Source organism: Perissodus microlepis, chromosome 12 (assembly GCF_051167445.1).
Source record: "Perissodus microlepis isolate ML-2025 ecotype Zambia chromosome 12, ASM5116744v1, whole genome shotgun sequence".
Lineage (NCBI taxonomy): Eukaryota > Metazoa > Chordata > Actinopteri > Cichliformes > Cichlidae > Perissodus > Perissodus microlepis.
Genome location: NC_140472.1, coordinates 32,963,113 through 32,985,829, shown reverse-complemented (window position 1 = coordinate 32,985,829; position 22,717 = coordinate 32,963,113). Strand labels below are relative to the sequence as shown.

Here is a 22,717-nt window from a genome sequence, read left to right as displayed (position 1 = left end):
TTACGTGCTTGATGCTGATATTTGGCTGCAGGAGCGATAGCAGCTATGGTAGGGTGAGGGCAGAGAGCTGGATTTATGGGTGCTGGGAGGCCAACGATCAGCCAGTCATTTGTCATTTCTTACCAGCAGGTCCTCTAATTGGACCGGAGGCATGGGGGAAAGTTGAATCAATGAGCTAAGCCACAACTTTTAAACTCTTCCTTTCTCTTTGTGTGGCTATTAGCCTAACAATGCTAACCCTGTGGCAGAGGACACAGTCTCCTGCTTTGCATGCAGATTCATTAGTTGCTAGATAGCTCGTACTGGGGGTCAGTAATGAAAAAGATCCGAGACAGGCTGGGAAATTCATGATTAAACCATCGAGCAGAAAGAGTCGTCCCCTTTGTGAGTGCTTTGAATATTTGCCAACGCTTCGATTAAATCAGGCTTTTTGGCCGAGACTGTGACAGTTTTAGGTGTCCTTCAGCTGGGCAGCTCTATAACTTTGCTCGTTTTCACAGCTTGCCTTGTAAGAAATTAGCATATAATCAGCTGGCCGACACTGAGGGAAGTTGTGGGATGAAGCAGTTAAACGGCAGCAAATGAATGAATTTGAATTCATTTCAGCCGTGTTTTATTTGACAAAACATGAGCGACAAAGCTGCTGCCCTCTAAAAAGAGAAATGCTAACGCTCCTTCTGCATCAGCTGAACAATGAGGAAGCAGCCCGAGAGCAGGAAACGATGCTGAGGAAGTAAGGCCTGGTTTGTTCACTGCATCTGTATTTTCTTTTTTCTTTTAAACAAAACCCACACATGAAACAGCACATCTCCCAATCTTGCAGTATCTTGATATCTGCAATTTTGCAATGCATTGTGAGTTGATACTTCATGATATCTTTGCAACCGAAGAAGAAAATGTGCAGAAAAACAAAACATTAATTATTTAGGTTTTCACTTCATTGTGGTGTCAGTCTGTGTTTTATCATCATATTAACGCTCACATCTGCCCTGTACGTCAGGGTTCCTCAATTTCTTATTCATTATAAGTTTGTTAAATTCTGTTCACTTTACTGTAATTCAAGTCAAGAATAAATATGCAGAATCTGCAGGTAAAGGACATGACTTTCAGTACCAGAAGCTTTCCGCTTTCCCTTTGTTCCATAAAGCTCAGGCTGCAATCAGATTTGTACATGTTTGGAATTCATGCAATTAAATAATAGAGAGCAAAAGAGGGATTACGTTTTCCAGAATGCAGTTTTTTAAAAATACATATCTTTTAAAAATGTACCTTTGTTTATAAACAATGACTGATGCATAAAACAGGATGTGTTGACATGGATATCAGCGGCAGCACAGGATGCTCTGATATGAAGTGGAAATTGACCTCTAAGCCTCATATTGTTGACTCAATGTTATTTTTCAGTGTAAATCCAAAAGGGCATCGAAAAATAATTCATTTGTCTGACACCAAAATCACGCAGATAGATCGTTGTAGCTGTTTTTGGGTTTAGTTTCAAAACGTTTAACTTCTAATACGTTTACCATCCACACCGTTGTTACAGGGACGCCTAAAGCTGAGACTCTTGGAGGCACTGCTGTTTCAAGGGGGAGAAACTATTACTTCTTGCTTTCTGCCTCTGCGTTAGTTCTTCATCAGTATTTTCTATAGGCCTGTTTACACTCGCTGCACATGTCAAATTAAATAAAAAACATATTAGATGTTATCACAACTCCAACTGAAGGCTCACCAAAGCCACCCTGAGAACCCATCCATACCACTTCACATCAGTTTGGCTTTGAAATTAAAGCCGTAATTTAATTTTTGACTTGGAAAAACAAAAATATAAACCAAAACTCAATGTGTTAATTAAAGAAGAAAGATTGTCAGTAATTAGTTGTTTCCAAGAACAGCAATGAACTTTAATTTATTGTGATTACTGCTCTGTTAATGTGGGATAGTGGGTCACAAAAAGAAATGCTAGTTTTAGCATTTACAGTAGGTGAGGTAACATTTAACAGTGCTGTCAAAGTAAATGTGCAAACTGATACTTTTCCCCCAGCAGTGTCAAATTACCCAATACTTCCGATTTCCTGTTGCATTATTGAAACCTGGCCCAGATATCCATAGTTGTGAATACAACTTATTGCTTCGGTGTGATCCCGCTGATCAGCTGCAAATACAAAGTTGTGTTGACAGAAGCGGGTTCCCTTGAGGAGCAGCTCGAGTGTTTTTGCAGTCGTCTGAAGCGCCTCAGTCAGGGCTGTTTGGCTGCTTTAAGCCATCATGTCCCACGATTGAATTTGCCTCAGTAATAGCTTTAGTTTCTATCAGCTCCTGCCCCAATTTTAGCCCAATTACATTTTGCTTGCTGGGCAGCCTGCCTTTCTTCACACTTCTCTGTTTTCAATGGGAAAGTCCAACTAGTTCAACTGACAGCTCAACAAAACTGGGGCCTGTTAATGTTTGACTCTACCTTTTGTTCTTGATTGGATTTTAATCGAAACTGCCACTTAATCCCATGTAGGGCCAACCAAGTCCTCCCCTCGCTCTGTTTTCATCCAGGGAGAATTGACTCGGAGATGCTGGTTGTTTTTCAGCTTTATCCTGTTTGAGATTCAGCGAGGAAGACACACTGGGAGCTTCCCACTGTGACCACAGCCTTCTGATGCTGGCTGCTGAACAAACTAATGGAGGTTAAAGCTGCACTTCTCTCATCACTTAGCTTTCCACTTAACTGATAAGAACACGGCGTCCCCTGTGCTCTCTCTGCTTGTAAGTGTGAGACGTATGCATGCAGTACAATAAGAGAAATGGTCATAAACAATAAATATCCCCACAAACAGTCACTGGTTTTGCAGTAAAGCTGGAAAGATTAATCAAACAAACCAATAATAAGCTGAATATGTTCTAGTCAAAATAATTTATCATATACTTTTTGTAGTGTTGTTCTTCCCATCGCTGCAGAAAAATCCATCTTTATTTATAATTTATTCATTTGACATTAACTATAGATACCCTATACTTCATTCAAGTGGCTCTTTTTGGGATGTAATGAAACCTGGCAACCTTCCACTTCAACTTCCACACTGCAAACTGCTTTGTCGTGCAGAAAGCCTTGACCAGAATGTACTGTGTGCGAAAGTTATGGATCTATTTTCTTCTTTATGAAACTGGAGACATTCAGCCATGTTGGCTGAGCTGGCTCTGGCCTAAATCGAATCTGAGGCAGAGCTCTTTCTCCAGGGGGCGAATGAAATAAGCCTTCAACTCCTTAGATGTTTAATCAACGAATCCCAGGTATGGGTCCCTATAGGGGACAGTCTCATTGGGAGGGGGTGGGGAAGGAATTGCTACTACCGCTCACACTGCTGTCTGTATAGCTCCCATTGCTCGGACGTGTCAAAGCAGGAGGGAGTCGGTGTTTCTTGAGAAATCCTTGCCCTCCTGCCCTATCCTCTCTAAGAGGTCCGTGTTTACAGTGAACTCTGGGTCAATCCCATTTGGCTTGTCGTACACTCAGGAGGCAAACGACGTAGATCTGCAACGGAGTGTAACCTCCTGGATCTGGCCGAGACCTCGGCTGAAATGGACTCGGCCCCTGAGCCGTGGCACCCCGGTGCCAATGCAGTCAGACACCCATGCTATTAGCTGCTGTGCTAATTTTACACAGCTCCACTGCCACGAATGGCAGCCACAGAGCCATAATGGGAAAGTTATTTCTGAGGGCATACCTGCATGCACACAGGCTTATTATTAACCCCAGTGACCCCTTTAACTAAATTATATTTAAGCTGTCCAAGTCTTTCACATGATGCCCTTTTCTTGCACTTACAGGTTATTAATATAATGTGACATGCCCATCCTTCAAAATACACCCACTGTGTTTAGATGTACATCTAAAAGGTTTCAGGGAAAAGGTGCTGTAACACGTTGGGGTGAAATGCTTGTTTTATTTTAAAAATCTTTTTGAATAACAGTGAAAAAACTTTGCTGTGAATTTGATAATGCTGAGAGTGATGTTCACTTTGAACTGATTCCTTTAGTGAAAAAAATTATATTTTACAGAAAATAATCTCTGTGAGAAATAAAAGTTTATGATATTTACTAGGGGTGCAACAATACTCGTATCGATATTGAACCGTTCGATACAGTGCTTTCGGTTCGGTACGCATATGTATCGAACAATACAAAATTTTTAATTTATTTTATCAACTTTCCTTCTGACGATGCTGTCTGTGTTGAGCGCTCAGTGGATCTGCGCTCGACAGTGCAGCCTAGGCGGAGTAGTCCAACGCAGATTCACTGAGCGCAGGGCAAGCTAGCAAGACAGAAGTTAAGCTCTCCTTGCAACATGGCAAATTGAACCTCCCCCACCCTCATTCAGATCTGGCGTTTGGAACTATTTTGGTTTTCATGTGATGTATGACCCTGAAGGTAAGCGCGTCATGGACAAAAGTAAAACAGTATGTTGGATGTGCCACGCAATGCTCAATTACATGGGTGGGAACTAGTGCGTTAGCGCAGTTAGCTCGTTAACGTGTTGACACCGTCCAGCCCCACGCACGGGGCGATCCGCGGTAGCTCGTTAACGGAGATTTGCCGTGTTGTGCCGTTAACGTCATTTCAACAAGATTAACGGTGACAGCACTAGTGGGAACACAACGAATATGACTGCACATTTACTCCGACATCATCCTAGTGCAAATACAAGTGGAAGCAGACAAAAACAACAAGCACGCATGCTACAAACTTTACCTGAGTCATTTAGACAGCCGTTAGCACATGATTCTCCTTATGGGGACCTGATATGTTTAATTGACCCTGTGCACGAGAAAATGCTAACTTCCTGGTTTGAGACCGGATGTGGGGTTGTACATTTCCGGTAGCTTTACTTTGCGGTCAATCGCTACTGCGAAGATATACTCCAAAATCATGTCCAAAACTCGAAAACGGAAAGATCGCGTTAAGTTACAAAGAGCAGAAGGTGGGAACACTCACCACTGTTGTGTCATAAAAAAATCTAATGATCAATTTTGACGTTTAAAGAGTTTAGATCGATCAGTTGTTTACATCACTCAACACAAGCAGAACTGCATCACTGCAGCAGAAGACACATCATCCACATTCAGAAGCACATCTCTGTATAGTGACTGGTCTTATGATTTAAACAGGCAAATGTTCAGCATTCAAACTACAGGTGAAGAATAGTAAAACCAGATGTTCCCCGTTATGTCGATATCAGCTAGTCAAGTATTTCACCTATCGCTGGTTATTTTTAGAACATAACACCCGCGATAAACGAAGGACAGCTGAGAAATATAACATTTGGATCCCTTTTCTCTTTTGCTCTGAGGCACGGAAAAAAATATCGACAAGTCGATGAACATCATTTACAGACATATTGGGTAAATGCCCAAGACATCTATAGAAATGTAAATCGCCGCTTGATTCATTCATTTGCTTAACTTGATTTGGACCGTAAACAGGGCGTGAATAGGACACCGGAAACAAAGCTCCCCACAGGAGTTTCCGCACCGGAAGTAGCATATGCTAACGTGCACATAGTCAATATGCTGCTGAGAATATAGCCCAGAAGAAGCGTATAGTATAGCTTTTATTTTGGAAAGAGACATTTCTCTGTAATAAACTCTCTTTTCCAAAGATGAGTGATTTCTCGATCAGATAGATTTATTTATTTTTTATTACTTTGTTGCTTCAGCAACATTAAATTTAAAAACTGTACGTTGGAGTTAAAATATATATTTATAATTTTAATAAATGACAATTTAAAAAGGCATGAACATTTTTTTTTGTATCGAAAAAATATCGAACCGTGACACCAAAGTATCGAACCGAACCGTGAATTTTGTGTATCGTTGCACCCCTAATATTTACTGTGTTGGTACTATGTTTTGTATAATCTGTACAAATCCATCTGATCAACATTTCAAAAACCCCTAAAGGTTTCTGTTTACTATTATACCATTTTCTATGACAAGTGCAAATGTCAGCATTAAAATGCTAATGTTAGGCTTCTACGGTCTCTAGTCTGTGACTCCTCTGGTTAGCCACTTTTTAGTGTCTAACAAGTGGCTAAATGTGAGCATATGTAGAAATACGGCACATGCAAACACAGGTAGGGTCTTTATCTTACTGTATAACAAGCCTTGAGATAACCGCAGAAAACTGACTCTTTGTATTCGTTTGTATTCCAGTACTTTTGATAACAATCACTTTTCTAAATGAAAGAATTGTTGAGGAGCCCGCGGTTCTGCTGTTCCGGTCCAGTCAGAATAATTTCCCATTTTTATGTTTGCTTTGAACCTCTTTTAGCCTGTAGGCCAATCTGTCGGAAGGCCATGCGACACAGAATAGATCACCGTTTTAGAGAGATTGGTTGGTATGGTGGATCTTTTCTGAATTATGGTCAGGATGTCACACTTTCACAGTGACCATACTTTTAAACCTCACATTCAGAAAAGGCCAGGAGGGAAGTATCTTCGGTCTTTTTATAACAAAGAGATTAAGAGGGAGCAGTATATTCGCTGTGACAAACTGCTCTGTGGAGTCAGAACAGATGACCTCGGAGACGGTTCAGGACAGTAGAGTACAACTGTGTGCCTTTTAGAGGCAGTCTGCTTTTGTGTTGTAGCTAGATTGCTTTTTCTTGTAGTTGAAAATATGTGTGCAATACACTCGAATGTGGGTTCACACAGTATATAAAATTCATTTGGGTCAGTGCTTCTGTTGTCAAGAATTTGCAGCAATTTATATTTGGCAGAAGTTTCTGCTCTTACATGTACATATTCAGAAGGTTGAAAGCTGGGAGAGCAGCAGCAGTAGGAGGGAGGTGGAGGTGGGTTGCAAAGCAGCTTACAGATGTGCACTTTAAGTAGGCAGGTTAAAGCAGCTTACATAGCAGATCCTCTAGTTTTGCTAATAGAATGTATAGAAGGTTATCAGCTGATGCATCAGCTGATTGCTGGCTTTGAGATCAGCTGATCGATGGGGATTGTGGATGAACTTGACCTCAAGGCGTGCCTGAAGTAAGGCTAAAGTTGTATTGGTCTTCTGATGTAGTTTGAGAAAAATGAAGCTGCTACTTTATGTGTCTTCCTACATCAGCGTGTTTGTTTGAACGTTGTCAGTGTTGCTTCATCACGTGTGCGTTTCTGTCACAGTAAAGGAATGCCTGCTTGGGAAAACTGCCGCATTCGATTGAGACCCACCTTCCCTTCCCTTGTGAAGGTCGCTCCTCCCTCTCCACTTGGAGCTGGAACATTGATACTCTTTGCAGAGATTTGTTATGACTCATTTGCTGACACATAAAGCTCGTTATACATCTGGCCACAGCTGTGCAGAGTTGCACATCCACAAACTCACAATTAAACACATGTACGCAGATGCATAAACAGTTTAATCTGCACTACAGGGAGCGCGTTAACTCCAGGTATGTCTTTCACCTCCACTGGTTGTGTCCCTAATTAAATTTTTACTCTCTCATCTCTGCCTGTGTGTCTTTCAACGTGACCTATAACTACTCTCACGTTTGACTGCATGCTTAATGCATGACTTTCTTTCGTGTTTTACTTTTTAAAGTACTTTTTTCCAAGTAGGTCTTCTGAAAAGGGTTTAATGAGGTCATAGAACAAAGACAATCATAGACTTCTCTGCAGCCAGTCTTTTTGCATCCAGAGAAGTTGGCCCTCTGTAAGCCATTAGAAAAACAACACACTTTTCAGACCTGGAAGTGTAAAAGTGTAAAACGTGCTGTGTTACCTGGCTTAGTGGATTTTTACCTTGATATTTGTTTAAATTAGCCACGTATGGTTCCATAAATACTCCTGGACATAATTTGGGGCTGTATTTAACATGTTATTTTCACCTCACAATCTGTAAGACTGTTTTATGGAGCAGATCACTGACCTTGGATGCGTGTGCAAAATAAAGCAATAAAACTGTGGAGCCATCTTATTTAGTCTTCTGCGTTTAATGGTGTTCTGTCAACTGATGATGAGATGAGATAGCAGTTTGTTGTCATATCTTTTATCCAATTTCTGCTTTTTTATACGTGGTTGCAGTATGGGTAATGTTTATGGAAGCGTTGTTGCTTTTACACATCCACACTTGTTATCATACTTGTCAAAGTTCAATAAATAGATTTTTTGAAGTGAAACGGTGAAGATATGTTCACTTTTCTGATGCCAACACTATTGTCTTATTTTTGGATGGATGAATAGCAAGTTTAGTTTAAGATCCTCATTTCTCCTCATTTAAAAATAAATGTCTCATATGTAAGAAGGGTGCATGATCCGATTTGGTCTTTTGTATGTCTAAAGCTTTAAGCACAGCACTTTGATGTTTAAGGATGTCATTTGTAAACAAAATCTAGACATGATGTGAGTGATTTCCTGTTGGTTATGAAGTGGTGCTGAGGTTTGCACCCAGATCCAAGCCAGCAGTAACCTTTGAAGTTCCTTCTTTTTGCCTCGCCTTGTTCGCTACAGATGATCCTAAAAATAAGACCATTATACAAATGCAAGCACAGCTTAAATTACCATTTTAAATGAAGCACAGCCATTGGGATGGACAGTCACCCCACCTCTCCATTAAGGCTCACTTCATAGCCACATCTGCCCATGGACACTCCCGTCATGAGTGGGTTATTAATCATTTGGCTAAATCGGATTTATGTGCTGTAAGATGATATATGGGGGGCATATGCAGGCACTGGAATATTGATTTCATTTTGGCTTTAAGCTCAGACATCGTCAGCTAGGTGTTATGAGCTATTGACAAATAGCAGGCACCCAAAAGGGTGAAGCCAGCTGGCGGAGCTGATCTCTAACCTTTCTGCCTTTTCCCCTATCTCATTGTCTAGTTGGCCATGGTGTTCGAGGCTTTTAATCAACACAGAAGTAGTTTCACACTACCTGCAGCAGAAATCCTTCAGTGTTTTACAACCTTAAGTGTAGAGGATGATAAGAGTTCAAAATGTGAAATGGTTTTCTTATGGTGGTGCTCGCATTTTGCAAACTGCAGCAGTAAAACCTTACTCCGTAATCATGGAGCTCATACAAACCGCTGCAGTGAGCTAGAGAGGAGCGATTCCCCCAAACATGCAGCTTAAATTACATTTAAGATCATTTCATATTCGTGTTCTGTATTTGAGATGCTCCATTACCACATAGTTTTGTGCCAATTAGTCGAAAGTAAAGTCCCTTAGGATAGTTTAATTATTATTATTGTTCTATTTTTTTCAATCCCAGACCTGGAAATTTCCAAGTGAGTGAGCCAAGCAAACATTTTCTCTTAGATTATTATGTACAAAGAGGCCTGTGTGTTTGCTGTCTTCTGCCCCAGCTGTCAACGTCAAATGACTTGTTGGTGTGTTTAAATATGGCGACGATTAAAATATTAATGTTGTTTTCCTGCAGCGATAAACCAAGCGTGACCTCGGCCATTTTTAATGCCTGCTTCAATCTTTGTCTCCACAGAACAACACGTCATGGAGGCCGCAGTCCTGTCAGGAGTGTACCTGCTATGGTGATGTGGCCATCTGTGGGCCCACCCACTGTCCCAACCCCCACTGTGACCTGCAGAGGGTAAGATATTTTACATTTGAAAAATATGCACTTTTTCTTTTTGTCCCCTGTAATTATTATGTCCAGGTGAGCAATCAATCAGCTTACCTAGTGATGTTATCTAATGTTGTTTGTTACATGGCAGCTTTTGCTTCTGGTTTTTGGGTTATGGCTCATTTATATTAGAGCGAAAATAAGACAACAATTTCCCTGAAGCTATGAAAAATTGGGGCTTTCCAGGTGATTGCATTGAATTTTCCACAGTCAGAGACAATCGGAAGTGGTTGTAGCAAATAGCTGCTCGGTCAAAGGTTGAGCTTGCAACACCCACAACCTCTGGAGGATCACTCTTTATAACAAGGCGATTGTAGGATCACCTGTTGGGAGACTAACTGTGTTCAAACAACTGCAGTCTGACTCGGACTGTTAGCAGAAATAAGCAAACGTTATTAACATTATTATATTGGTTTGAAATCTTTAATTTGTGCAAGTAACCAATGCTAGCTCATTTATTCAGCTTAAAATCTATGCTAACTTTAAAATTGTGAAGTTGTGAAGGACTAAGAAGACATCAAACATTGACATTTTTTAAAAATCTCAGAGATACAAACAGGTGTTAGTGCCGTGGTGCAGTGAGACTTCAGTAAAGGATAAATGATGAGGACCCCACGGCAGTCATACTTGAGCATACGCTGTATTTGTGCAGATTTTGTTTAAACTTCTAACAAAGTAGTTTTGGTGTATAAACAGAAGTAAACAGAAATTCAATGACCTGAATACAACATGGGTTGTAATCAGCGGCTGAGAGGAGGCAGCAGAAACACTTAGCATGACAGTTAAAAACTTACAGTGACACTGGTACTGGGAATTTGGCTGCTGTACATGAAGCGAGCAGTGTTCATACAACCGGTAATGTTACTTTGAGTTAGGGAGGTGAAGAAATGAGGTTCATCTCAGTCCATGCGTCCATGTGCAAGCATGTTTCTCCCACACTCTACAGAGGGCAGTGGCACATACTTGTGACATCATTAAACATTAACTTAGGTTGTCTTAAAGAGAGACCACACAATTGTTACTGTTTCAACCTGTTCATAAATCTCCCAAATGCGGCACAAATCAGTCTTCGAGCCATTAAACTACGTTGGTTACCCTTTTTTTAGGTACGAAAGCAGCATCCCTCCAATTGAAATTCATATTAAGCCCTACCTTTGTCTTAAAGTTAGGATTGGTCATTGCCCATCCACATATTGACAAACATTATTTCAGCTGTCATCGCTACAAGCTGCTGAATTTCATCTACATAGTTGTCGGGTCAATGCTGGTCTTTTCCTGTGTGCATGGCCTTTGAGATATAAAGCACCCTGTGCTGGAATGCAATTCATCAAGCAGACACAAACTAGGTAGACGAGCAGTATAAAAAGATCAGGAGAAACATCCAGAAAGTTAAAGAGAGCCGTCTGTGGGTCTTAATTCTTAATGTGACGGGACTGAAAATAGACAGTAATTTGAAAATAGTCAGACTGTGTTTTCCTCCTCGTTTATAATATTATATAGCAATAGCATTGCACAGTGCATGGCCACATTTATGTGTTGTGAAAAGGCTCTCAGTATTGCAGTCTTACAACAAGTGAAGATTTCGCCTCTGTCAGTGCGCCCCAGGGTGGCTGTGGCTACAATGTAGCTGCCATCACCAGTGTGTGTGAATGGGTGCATGACTGGGTGGATGACTGGATGTGTAAAGCGCTTTGGGGTCCTTAAGGACTAGTAAAGCGCTATACAAATACAGGCCGTTTACCATTTACCAAGATTTTGCATTTCCAAATGATCACAAATGGAATTATTTCTTGATAGCGATTTAAATCCGTGGCCTTGGAAGTTCAGGAGGTTCACCTTTGCTTTGTGATATTTTTTTTTCCTTTTATCTCCTTCTTTACAATCACAAATCCACTTTCAAGGACCTGCTAAATCACTTTCCTTTGTGCGTTGCCCTTACAACAAGAATTCATGAACTGGCAGACTATTGTGCAGCCGAGTCTGGCAATTGCACCATTTAATTTGGCACAATGACAAATGTTCAGTGAGCGTTCGTTCCAGCACCTTTTCTTTGGGCCCATTTTAATTCACATGAACACATTGTCAAAAATGTTTTCTCCCGTGCTTCTTCTCAGATGTGATCTAAACATCAAGCCTGCAGTGACGGCATCAAATTCAATCCCAACTCTGAGCTAAGGCAACAATCAATGTCTAATGAATTCCACTCTGCTGCCTGGCAATCCAATGTTAATTAAAAATTAGTCATCATGCTCAGCGAGCTGTGTGCTCCCTCTCTATTTAAAAACCTCTTGTAATGTGACTTCCTCTCACCTACACTGATTAAACAAAAAAAAAAGCTTCAGAGATTTTATCATCTGACAGTCTCCGATTATGAGGCTTTCTTTTGAAATCCAAAGCCATTATCTGCAAGCTTAACACCCCCTCCCACTTTGACCTTCCTAAAACGCATAACTAAATGCCCGCAACGTTCGACACTGTGGGTTAATCAGCTTTCCTCGATCTGCAAAGGAGTCCTCCCACTGTCTTTTAAAGCCGCATATTGTGTAGCGTGAACTGACGGTGGATGATGACACTGTGGCTTTTATCCCTTTTAAGCCACTGTTAGCAAATCGTGTGAAAAAATAAAATTTTCAGGTAAAATAAAAAGAGTTTGCTGATGCTACTACAGGACCTTTTGTTGAATAAATTTTGATTTGAAACCTTTTTTAAAATGTTAATGACTAATAGAAAGTGTGGGGCATGAACGTTTTTTAGCTTCCAAAGGAGGTCAGAAAACGTTTGAGAAATTGAAATTGCAAAGAGGAAAAAAAAACCCCAGAATATGTTCTACTCTATAATCATGTTTTCATTCTAAATCTTCCTAAAACTATTAACATTTTTTACCATTGGGAACGGTAATAGTTTTTAAAAACCATTTTGTTCACCTTTTATGACTCAGATAACAGTGAGGGGAAATGTTTTCCATTTATTAATGCAATCATTCTGACCCTTTTATAACAAAATGCTAGAATTGAAAGCAGACATCAGCTGTATCAGGTTCTTGATCTTAGTAGTGCTAAGATTGAGATATTTCTTAGTTGTATCTCACTGGCACAGCGGGTAACGAAGAGGCACCACAGCATGTGGAAATATGAGCGTCTGACTGCATGGAGCCAAACGCGACTGGGAACATGTGAAGCTTTTTGTGCTTCACATGAACCGGAACATAATTCATTTGACAAAAACGAGGACAATAAACAACCTCTGAATAGAAACTCCAAGGGTGCCTGACTCAGAGACCATGACGTCAGTCGTTTAGACAGATGTAATTTGCACAATTGAAAGATAACCAAGAAAACATCATGGCATTGTTTTTGTTTTATGGTATTTTACTTTATCGTGTCGTATGAAGGCATTTTTAAATATGTAAGTTTGTTAACGGACACAGGAGCTTATAAAGACGATTAACAGGACGGCCACAGCATTCAGGAAACATTAGAGAAATGAGTTTCATACATTCTGAATGTGTCTCTTAAAATGCCTCGAGATCCCTGGATAGCAGACAATTTATTATCACAGCATCTCAGTGCTGGAAGAGCCAGGACCCACTACAGCGAGCGATTGTGAGGTTGACGTGCACGTGTGTATTGCATTTGTATTTATGATTATTTTGCTTATAAGAGGATGACAAAAGCCTGCGTTGCCCAAACCTGCAACACTAATTAATGAGCTCGCCTCTCATGTTGAGCACTGCTACCAAAGAATGACACGCCTGTCTTTTGCTCCCGTGGCCACATGATCTTCCTGTAAGATACGGGACTCGGCTGCACTCTCGACTTTTTGAACTGGTTGGTAACATCACTGCTGAATTAATCACATTGAGAGGAGCTCACAGTTCAGCTGCAGTTTGTCGACTCAGAGCAAAGATGTGTGAAGAGCTCAAGACTGAAGTGCTGCTTTCGTTACCGCCGGCCTCCAATGTGCCCACGGTTCATGAGACAGATGGTGCTGAAAGCTGCACAGTAGAGACTTTGAAACACAGGCAGGAAACTCAGTTAAATTAGTGAATTATGCTCGAAATCCAAGCCAACGACTTCTTGGTTTCACTGAATATTTTTCATGTAGCGCTGGGGACAAGTCAGCTGCTCTCCTGTGGTAGACAGGCGGGCTACAACAGCAGGAAGTGGCAGTGAATTGTGCATGTCCAAGGTAAAAAACGCTGTAGCTCCCACTTCAACCACTGCTGGTTAAAGTCTGACTTCATGTTTATAGAGTGCACTAGGTCTTAAAATACAGTGGCCTAAATGATGAAGGCTTCCCAAATGTTACTGAACCTGCTCTAAAACGCCTCAGCAGATGCACGCATCGGCCACAGCATACAATGTCCTCTTCAGTGAATTGGCAAATCTTTCAAATTGTTGTTGGGAAAGTGGCATTTTCCCAGCAAATAGAGATTAATTCTGTGTAAACAATTAACTGGAAAAACTGCCATTAATACAAAATAATCTTGACACTATTCCTAAAGAAATGACAGCGTGTGTGCAGAGCCATTTATCTTATAGTCATGCAGGGATTTGCTCTTCAGTGTTTTAGAGAAGCCTACGTGCTGTAATTGCCTTAACTATTGAACAAAAGCATCACTCTGGTGACAAATGAACTCTTGTTTTGTTTAATCCTAAACGGTCTCTGTTTGTTTGCACCAATATAACTCAAATTGGATCAAATTCAGTTATGGTGATTACATTTCAAGCAGTGGACAGAAAAGCTCGGGGGGGACTCGGGGGACTGAAACCAAACAAAAAAAGATGAAAAGTTCGGGAGAGGAGACACCGAATAAAGAATCCAGATATATGAAAACATCCAGGAGCTTCATATCATAATGTTTATTTTATTTGAACAATTCAGCCATTGTGACAGATGAAGTTTGAAGACGCTGTTAAAATGCACTTCGGGGGCTTGTTTCTACTTCTAAATTTTGTGTGCTGCTGGGTGATTAATGGCGAGCTTCAGCTAAGATATGAACTCTGTCTTTTTCTTTATTTGGGGAGAACTATTACCTGCTGCACATCTCAATTTCCATCTATTTGTTTCGCCCACTTGTTATTTCTACACTGATTTGTCATTTTTCTGGGTCTTTGTATGCAATTTTGTCTTTCATGCTGCTTCAGTGTAGCTCTATTTGTTTCCCCCCCCCCATTTTTCATTTGGAAAAACACACTCTGAAAGCTCTGGGGGATCTTTTTTCTTCCCTTTCACAAATCGCACTCACCTCCTCCTTTTTCTTTTCCATATCACTTCCATAAACATCACCTAAACCTCTAACAGGCTCTGCGTCTGGCTCTCGCCGCTTTCACGTTCTCTTCCTGCTGCACAGCCGGCCTCAATTAGTGTGAATGGGCAGCGCAGTTAGAAGACTCTGTGTTGCATATGTTTTACTACCTCCATTCCACATGCTGTGTGCTCCTGATAGTCTTCATTGACTCATTATTCTGTGCACTGATGTGTTGCATGTCAGTTGATCTTCATGGAAATTGAGAGGCTGTATATTTGAAATGTGATGTATCCATGCTGGTTAACTCATTTCCTCTTTCTGATTGAGTTTCTGAGTGTGTTTTCTCCTTTTGTCAGTCTATTCACGTTTGTGTCTTTTAAAAAGGGCGAGCATTTGAGGATCCCCACCAACAAGTGCTGTCCAGAGTGCGCCTCCTCATCCCAGGGCTCCTGCCAGTACGAAGGAGTCATTTATGGAGTAAGTGATTATAAAAATGGCTGCTTCTCTTTCACCATACAAATTATTCAGGGTTGAAATGTTTACACCAGGATGCAGCAGCTATAGATCAGTTTGCCAGAAGTTTATTAAATCATTCTTTTTCTTTTCCTAAATCATGCCTTTTCCTGCTTCAACATGGCACAAACTCAGGTTCACAAAGAAAGTGACAATCGGTTTGCACAGACGATTCACCTCATCGACTTTCATTTGGGATGAACCGACAGGTTGACCGCGACCTGGGCCAACATCAGCATTTGATGCTTTTATGGTTAAATGGGGGGAAACCCCTGCAGCCAGGCTCTAAAGCTGTGTGGAAAACCTAAAATTAGGAAAATGAAGTCTGCAAAAGCAGTGCATTATTTCTTGGAATGTCATTGTTTCACGGTCGTGTGGAACGTAGAGTAGGGTTGAACTGAAAGCGAGCCATTTATTTAGGCTGATGACAACAATACGAAAAGGCAAAAGCTAAAATTTTAAAACACTAGGGCTAGAAAACAGCAAAGCAAGGGGAGCAGACCCTGTGACAAAGGCTACGTCCACACGTACACGGGTATTTTTGAAAACTGAGATTTTCCGTTTTCGTTTTAAAAAATAATCCCGTCCACACGTAAACGCAGAAATGAAGGGAAAACGCTGCCAGGAACATGCCAAAGCAACAGGTGGCGATATATTCCTAACCGTGTAGAAATGTTGGCCAATCAGAAGTCTAGAAGCCTCGGTGGGAAATAGTAAACAAAGCTGGGGCACAGAAGCAGAACCGAGTCGTATGTGTGGAGGGACAGTAACTGTTCGTGTATATGTAAGCATTTAAACACTGCAGAGAGTACAAGTAACAGTAACAGTATTGTAGAAATTCATTTCAACGAAACAATAACGTGGCGCACAGTGTGACGTCAAAAAATGCGCACACCTTTGACGCTGCGTTTTCTCCGTTTTCCTCGTCCACACATAAATGCAAAAACTGAGTTTTCGAAAATATCCACCCTGGCAGGCGTTTTTAAACATCTCCGTTTTCAGTGACCGAAAACGCCGTTTACGTGAGGACGAAAGGTGCAAACGCATAGAAAAATCTGCGTTTTCAAAAATACCCGGGTACGTGTGGATGTAGCCGAAGAATAAAGGGAAACATCAACTATACACACACACAGAACGGCAATCAGGGAAATGGAGACCACCTGGGGAGAACGAGACACAGCTGAACTAAATCCTAGACGACGAGACAAGGGAAACAAAACTAACAAAAAAGCACAAGGAACACTAAATCAAGAAATAAAGTAAGACGCGAGATAACTACATGGGGAAAACACATGAATCAACTTAATACACCGAGGGAGGAATTAAACGCAAAGGCAACCAGGGAAAAAATGAAAGAGACAAAAGAAGAACACATGAAGCAATCAACGACCCTGAACCATGACACATGCCCAGTAATCATTTATAGATGTGTGTTTTCTCTTGTATGCCACCCTTTTCTTAAAAAAAATATTATAAAAGTTACTCAAAAAGTAAAAAATGTTCTGCATGAACAAACCAAAGTCCTTCAGCTCATGCACTGGTAGGTGCCAGGTTTGGATTTGCATTGAATTGCCAGTCAAATCTAATAAAAATGTTTTAAAATTTTTTGCATTTGCCCCAAAATAAGGTTTTAAACCTATTATAAAGACTTTAATTCTCAATGGCTCTCGCTTCTATTGCCTCTGACATCACTTATGAGCAATAAGAATTTAGTCAGTCTAATCCCGTGTTTTCACAAAGCTGACAGGTCAGCCTTACTCGGGTATTTAGACATGCCTCCCAGTGTCTGACTGTTTGGAAACAAACGCAGCAACAACTTCAGTTTTATTTCATTTTTTATTAGTTCATCAAAGTTGTTTTTTCCTTTTGGAACCTGCTGTTTCCTTCTCTGCCCTCATTTACAGGCTTATATCAATCATTTTACACTGATGAGTTTGGAACTTGTAACCGCTCTTCAATACCCAACTCCTCAGTCACTTCCAAAAAAACTAATGCTAGTGTTCTCCCGCCTGACAAAAGCATCTCTGGTTGTTTCATTTTCCATCAAGTGTCCTCTAGTTTAATGACTTTGGCTGCCATTTTGGATAGTAAACGACCTGAAGAGAAACAGGTCTTTCTTGGCAATGATTTTAAAGAGTTTGTTGGCATTGCTTGCCTGGTGAAGTAGCACTTGACATGGATCTGAACAGCGAGAGGCGAGACGAGTTTTGGAGAGGAGTAATAGCATTTTAAGAGTTTTGCTGCATCTTCTTTGAAGGGCAAAGAATAACATTGCATTGCTGCTGCCCCTTTTCCACGAGACACAGTCTGGAACTGTTGACTTCTTCCTTTTTTACAGAAATACAAGGTCACACAGGATGATGATACTTATATAACAGCATTCTTTGGAGACTTTTCTCTTTGGAGAGTTTGAACTGTCGCTCTGCAAGAGCTATAATACAGAATTTTAATTCAGTACATCACTGGCAGATTTTTCCCTCAGTATTGAAAATATCCTGGCTGGTAAAACTATAAAGTTCTTAATTGTTTGCCACAGACTTCTTCCTGGGGTGAAAACGAATTTGGATAAATGCTTCATTAAACCTAAGACTAATTAGGTGTTTTACAAAGGTTTAAGAAGGATTTCATGCAGGTTTCTCAGCCTGACACCTCTGAAAATGAGAGAAATCAGATCTTAACTTCTATCATTATGACTGCAGGCATGATGGACCTGCTGATATCTCATTTAGAGTGAAAGAACTGCTCTGGTCTTCCACGGTATTCACAAATGGATGTATAACAGATGGATATCGAAGTCTCTGTAATACCTCAGAATGACTGTTTAATCTATCCTGTTCTGTCAGTCACAGAAAAGAAACATCTTTATGGTTTACATGAACATACACTCGCCTGAAGTGATAACTTTTTCATACATGTGTGAAGAAACGCCTGGGAAAATCACCAACAGGCTTACAGCACTGCAGTTTAGCTATCAGTCGAAAAGCTGTCGTCAACTTAAAGTTTTGTACAAACTTGAATTAGATATACATGTCAGCGTTCAAATGTTAAGGCAATGCCTTTTCACAGCGTGCCTCCATATCTACATTCGCATACACCCTCTTATATTTTAATCAGGTTTTTGCTCCTTATCGCTTCTTCTCATGGTCTCTCTTTGTTCTGAAGATCTTCTGCGACTCTGCTCTCTGTCACTCAGGCTTAGTCTTACAAAGTCGTCACATTTACAGAAAGAAAACAGCTTTCCTCTTGTCGCTGTCTCTCTGCTGTTTCCTCGCCTTTTTCTTTGCACCCTCGTTGTATTTCTCTGTGTAACTGTCACTTGGTTTCTTTGATTTCCACAGCATGACAGTCAGTGGAGTCCCTCGCCTTGCTCAGTGTGTACTTGCTCCGGAGGGAGCGTATCCTGCAGCACTCGCCCCTGCCCACATCTCACCTGTCCCGGGGATCAAAGCCTGTTCACCCCAGCCGGGGAGTGTTGCCCCAAGTGTGCCAGCAATGGAGGTGAGGGCTAAATTAGGGCTAACACATAGCATATTTTGTAGATTGTTGGTGCCGCTTTTTTTCCACGCAGATTTCTTTTAAATGATCATAACTCTGTGTAGATACATGAAAAACATGTTGCATCTCATGGAAATTGTTTGCTTCTTTTCATTAATTTAGACAATAATTGATCTTTAGATATCTTTGAAAGGGCATCTACAAATGGGTAGGATGAATACGATATATGCAAACAAAGCAAAACTGTGTGGTGGTGACTATGGATATGATTTCTTTTTGTTAGTTTTTAGGAGTAAATGAAAAAGAAAGACTTTGCAGATGCGTCACATTCTCTGTGGCAGGCAGGATGCAGGACCCAAACGCAGGACTCACACACGGGAAATTTATTGCTGGAAATTACTACTACGAATACAAAACAAAAACCCGAACACTAGAAAATAAACCAGGAACTAGGAATTACTTGGCACACAGAGGGAAGAAACACAGCATAGTGAGGGTACAATGCGACACCTACCAGAGGAAAAACACAGGGCTTAAAAATGCCAGGGCGTAACGAGGGAATGGGAAACAGGAGGGAAGCGCAGCTGGGGCTAATCTGACATAACGAGACACAGGAAGCAAAGCAGGCTACACTGACATGGGACACGGACTATCAAAGTAAAACAGGAAACACGACACATACGCAAAGACACAGCTTTCTACTTAATTGTCTGCAATTTAATATTTGGCACCTGTTTATCTTGCTGCGTGCTCTTCTGCTAAAACATGGAAATTATATTCCAGTGAACAAATGACTCATGTGAATCAGCCTCTGTCTTTATTGTCTAAAATGTGTCTCAACATTTGCACCAAAGGTGAATGTTGCTGTAGCTCTTCGGATACCAAAGCTTCATTAAATCTATAAAGTGTCGTATCCTTTTGCAGTATCTGTTTCCAAAAGTAAGTTAAGACTTGAAAAAGTAGAAGATATGAATCTGCTGACCGAATGCATTTAGGTGAGAACTGCAGACCGAAAAGCAGAGCACATTTCGGTGCTTTATTTCGGTGCTTTTTTTCCTGAGCTGTGATACACTTTAGATTCTAGCCAATCATTTTACGTTTCCGAGGATAGTAGGCGGGTCCAGGTACGTACGTTCTTTTAGAGCAGAGCGACAGATTAAAAATGCCCAAGGCGAAACGGTCAAAAGTCTGGCTGTACTTCACAGCAAAATATGCAAACTCAGCAGCCTGCAACAAGTGCTTTAAGCTGATACTGTGATACTGTCAAAGGAGGTAACACCTCAAATCCGATGAAACACCTGGCAACGCGTAGCGTTTTTATTTTTAAAGCCGAGAAATGCACCGTATTTGATAGCTTGCTGCGAGACCGCACACCGTGCACATCTACTGCGGGTGTAGCCGTAGCCCTGCCAGTGTAGCAGAAATGATGAGGATGATGATGGCAGCAGCAGCCGTTCTTCTCTGCGTGAGTAGCTTAATGTTGTTCGTGTGTAATTTACGTTGAGTAGGCTAACCACATTATTACATTAATGCATGTAAGGTGAACTAGCAAACACAGTCGTAATTACATGCGGCTGTCTTCTTGTTTGATGGCAGATACTCCCTTCACCCTGGCCAAAAAGGCTAAAATGACCAAAGAAAAAGTGGAAAACAGCTAAACATGAGAGGTTTTTGGACAAAGTTTGTGTTTTTTCCATTGATTAAGCACTGCTTCCAGCCAAGAGTGATACCATAAATCCCCTATAGCTGCAGAAAAGGCTAACATTGTTATCTTTTTACAAAAAACAGCTAAACATGAGAGGTTTTTGGACCAATTTTGTGTTCTCCATTCTTTAAGCACCGGTTCGAGCACCGTTTAAGCACCGGCACCGTTTCAAAAGTACCGGTTTGGCACCGGTATCGGATAAAACCTAAACGATACCCATCCCTACTTGACAGTGATGCTTTGCCTCGCCTAGACTGAGGCTACGTCCACACTAGCCCGGATGGATTTGAAAATGGCGTTTTCGTCTGAAAACGCTCCGCTCTACACTAGCGTTTTCAGTCGTTTTCAATGAGTTGCACGTCCACACTAAAACAGCCGAAAACGCTGACGTTGCAGTTCCGCGCATGCGTGAAATGCAACACGACGCGACCTGCGTCATTTCCCTCTGCTGTTTATTTACATTCCGGCTCTTTGAAACGTGGCGGCAAAATGGCAAGACAAAGCACCGAATTCTTGGTTTGAGTCGTCACACGACTGCATCATATGACCAGCATGCGTCATCGTTTTCGAAAGTCTGCATTTTCGAGTGTCCACACTGCGACGGGACAGCTCCGTTTTGAAATGCAGCGTTTTTGAGAGCGCTTTCAAAACGCTGCATTTTTCCTTGGGGAAAACGCCGTCTCAGTGTGGACGGGAGAGAAATCGCATCGTTTTCGTTTGAAAGCGGAAAGGCATTAGTGTGGACGTAGCCTGAGTGAGACCTCAGGCGTCCGCCAGCAGCAGGTTAACTAATGACTTTGAATGAAAACCACTAAGTAAAGAGAAAACACTTCAATCTCAAAACAGTGCACACAGGCTGCATGACCACTCAACCTCAAACATTATCATCTCCTAACTTCAAAACCCCAATGTTTCATCAGTACTCCTTAGTCTGACCGGGCCCTGACATTTATTTGACGAGCCGCTCCAAACTCAGATTTCTTTCTGAAAACTTTATGCCAGCGGTGATTTGTGTGACTGCATTATTTTCCAAAACTTAAAGGTTACAAGTTATTAAAATATTCTTCCCGCAGTATTAGCTTCAGGAAGGCATGATTAATTAATCCCAGTGTCCAAAGGCTTAAATGCTAAAGATGTATCCATCCACATGAAACAGCAATAAAAATGCAAAGCAGTTCTTAGTCAGGTATGCGTTTAAATGCCTTTCTTACAGCTGATTGAATGATGTTTTAATTACTGGATATAGTGAAACTGTTGGCCGTACCGAGTACTGAGCAGTGCTATCAGTGCTAAATAAATAAGCTGCATTCCTCACCCTGAGGAATAGACTGGGAGTAGTTCTTTAATATGTAAGGCAACATCAGGCTTGACCTAAAGGCACAAACAGATACATCCAGGAGTATAACTTTCTGTATCTGTAGATCAGCCCATTTTTACCTATGATTCTGCTTTTGATTGAGGATTGGACCGATACCCAATCATAAATATCAGATTGGTGTATGTCAGACATGCAGTAGATTACTAGAGATAAACTCTTTTTACGTATCGCTCATATACTTGGATCGTGTTGTGACAAACCCAGAGTTTATAGAGTGCACAGAGCAGCCAGATTGGAGCTGAAAGGTTAATCGAGACTGTAATGACGTCTTTGAGTTGCTATGATGCATCCCAGTGGTTAGCAGCTAATTTGCTACTACTTTATTTCTTCTCTCCTGACTCTAAATCACTCTGTGTGCATGCAAACAATGCCTGAACTGTCAGCTCATTACCTGACACTATTTACTCATTTAGTTTTTATCTGTGTGTGTTTGTTAGAGTCTTGCTCTTGGCAGGGGATCATTTACAGGGATGGAGAGGAGTGGAAGCCCAGCCTCTGTTCCAGATGTGTCTGCAGCAATGGAGAGGTCCAGTGTTCAGTAGCAGAGTGTCAGCAAGTGGCCTGCAAACCGGTAGGTTTCCAGAAACACACAATTTTAAGAGGTTTTGATCTTTAATTTTCATGTGGGCAGTCACTGTTTTTTAATTCACTAAACCTACTGGCATTAAAAGAAGGATTTGGAAGGAGGTGTCTTGGATCCATCCTAGTCAGCTTTCCTCTGTTACCTCCCAAATCCCTCAGCTCACCACCTTTCT

General features: G+C 41.1%; 1 protein-coding gene across 4 annotated transcripts in view; it reads left to right on the top strand.

Annotated features, from left to right (window-relative positions):
• Positions 1 to 22,717, top strand: part of fras1 (Fraser extracellular matrix complex subunit 1) — a 316,636-nt gene that overhangs the window by 89,089 nt on the left and 204,830 nt on the right. For all 4 annotated transcript variants that reach the window (XM_084946695.1, XM_084946697.1, XM_084946696.1 and 1 more), the window contains exons 3-6: positions 9,480 to 9,587; positions 15,256 to 15,348; positions 18,723 to 18,882; positions 22,400 to 22,533. In XM_084946695.1, coding sequence (XP_084802821.1) covers positions 9,480 to 9,587; positions 15,256 to 15,348; positions 18,723 to 18,882; positions 22,400 to 22,533 — 495 coding nt within the window. The remainder of the gene's footprint in view (positions 1 to 9,479; positions 9,588 to 15,255; positions 15,349 to 18,722; positions 18,883 to 22,399; positions 22,534 to 22,717) is intronic.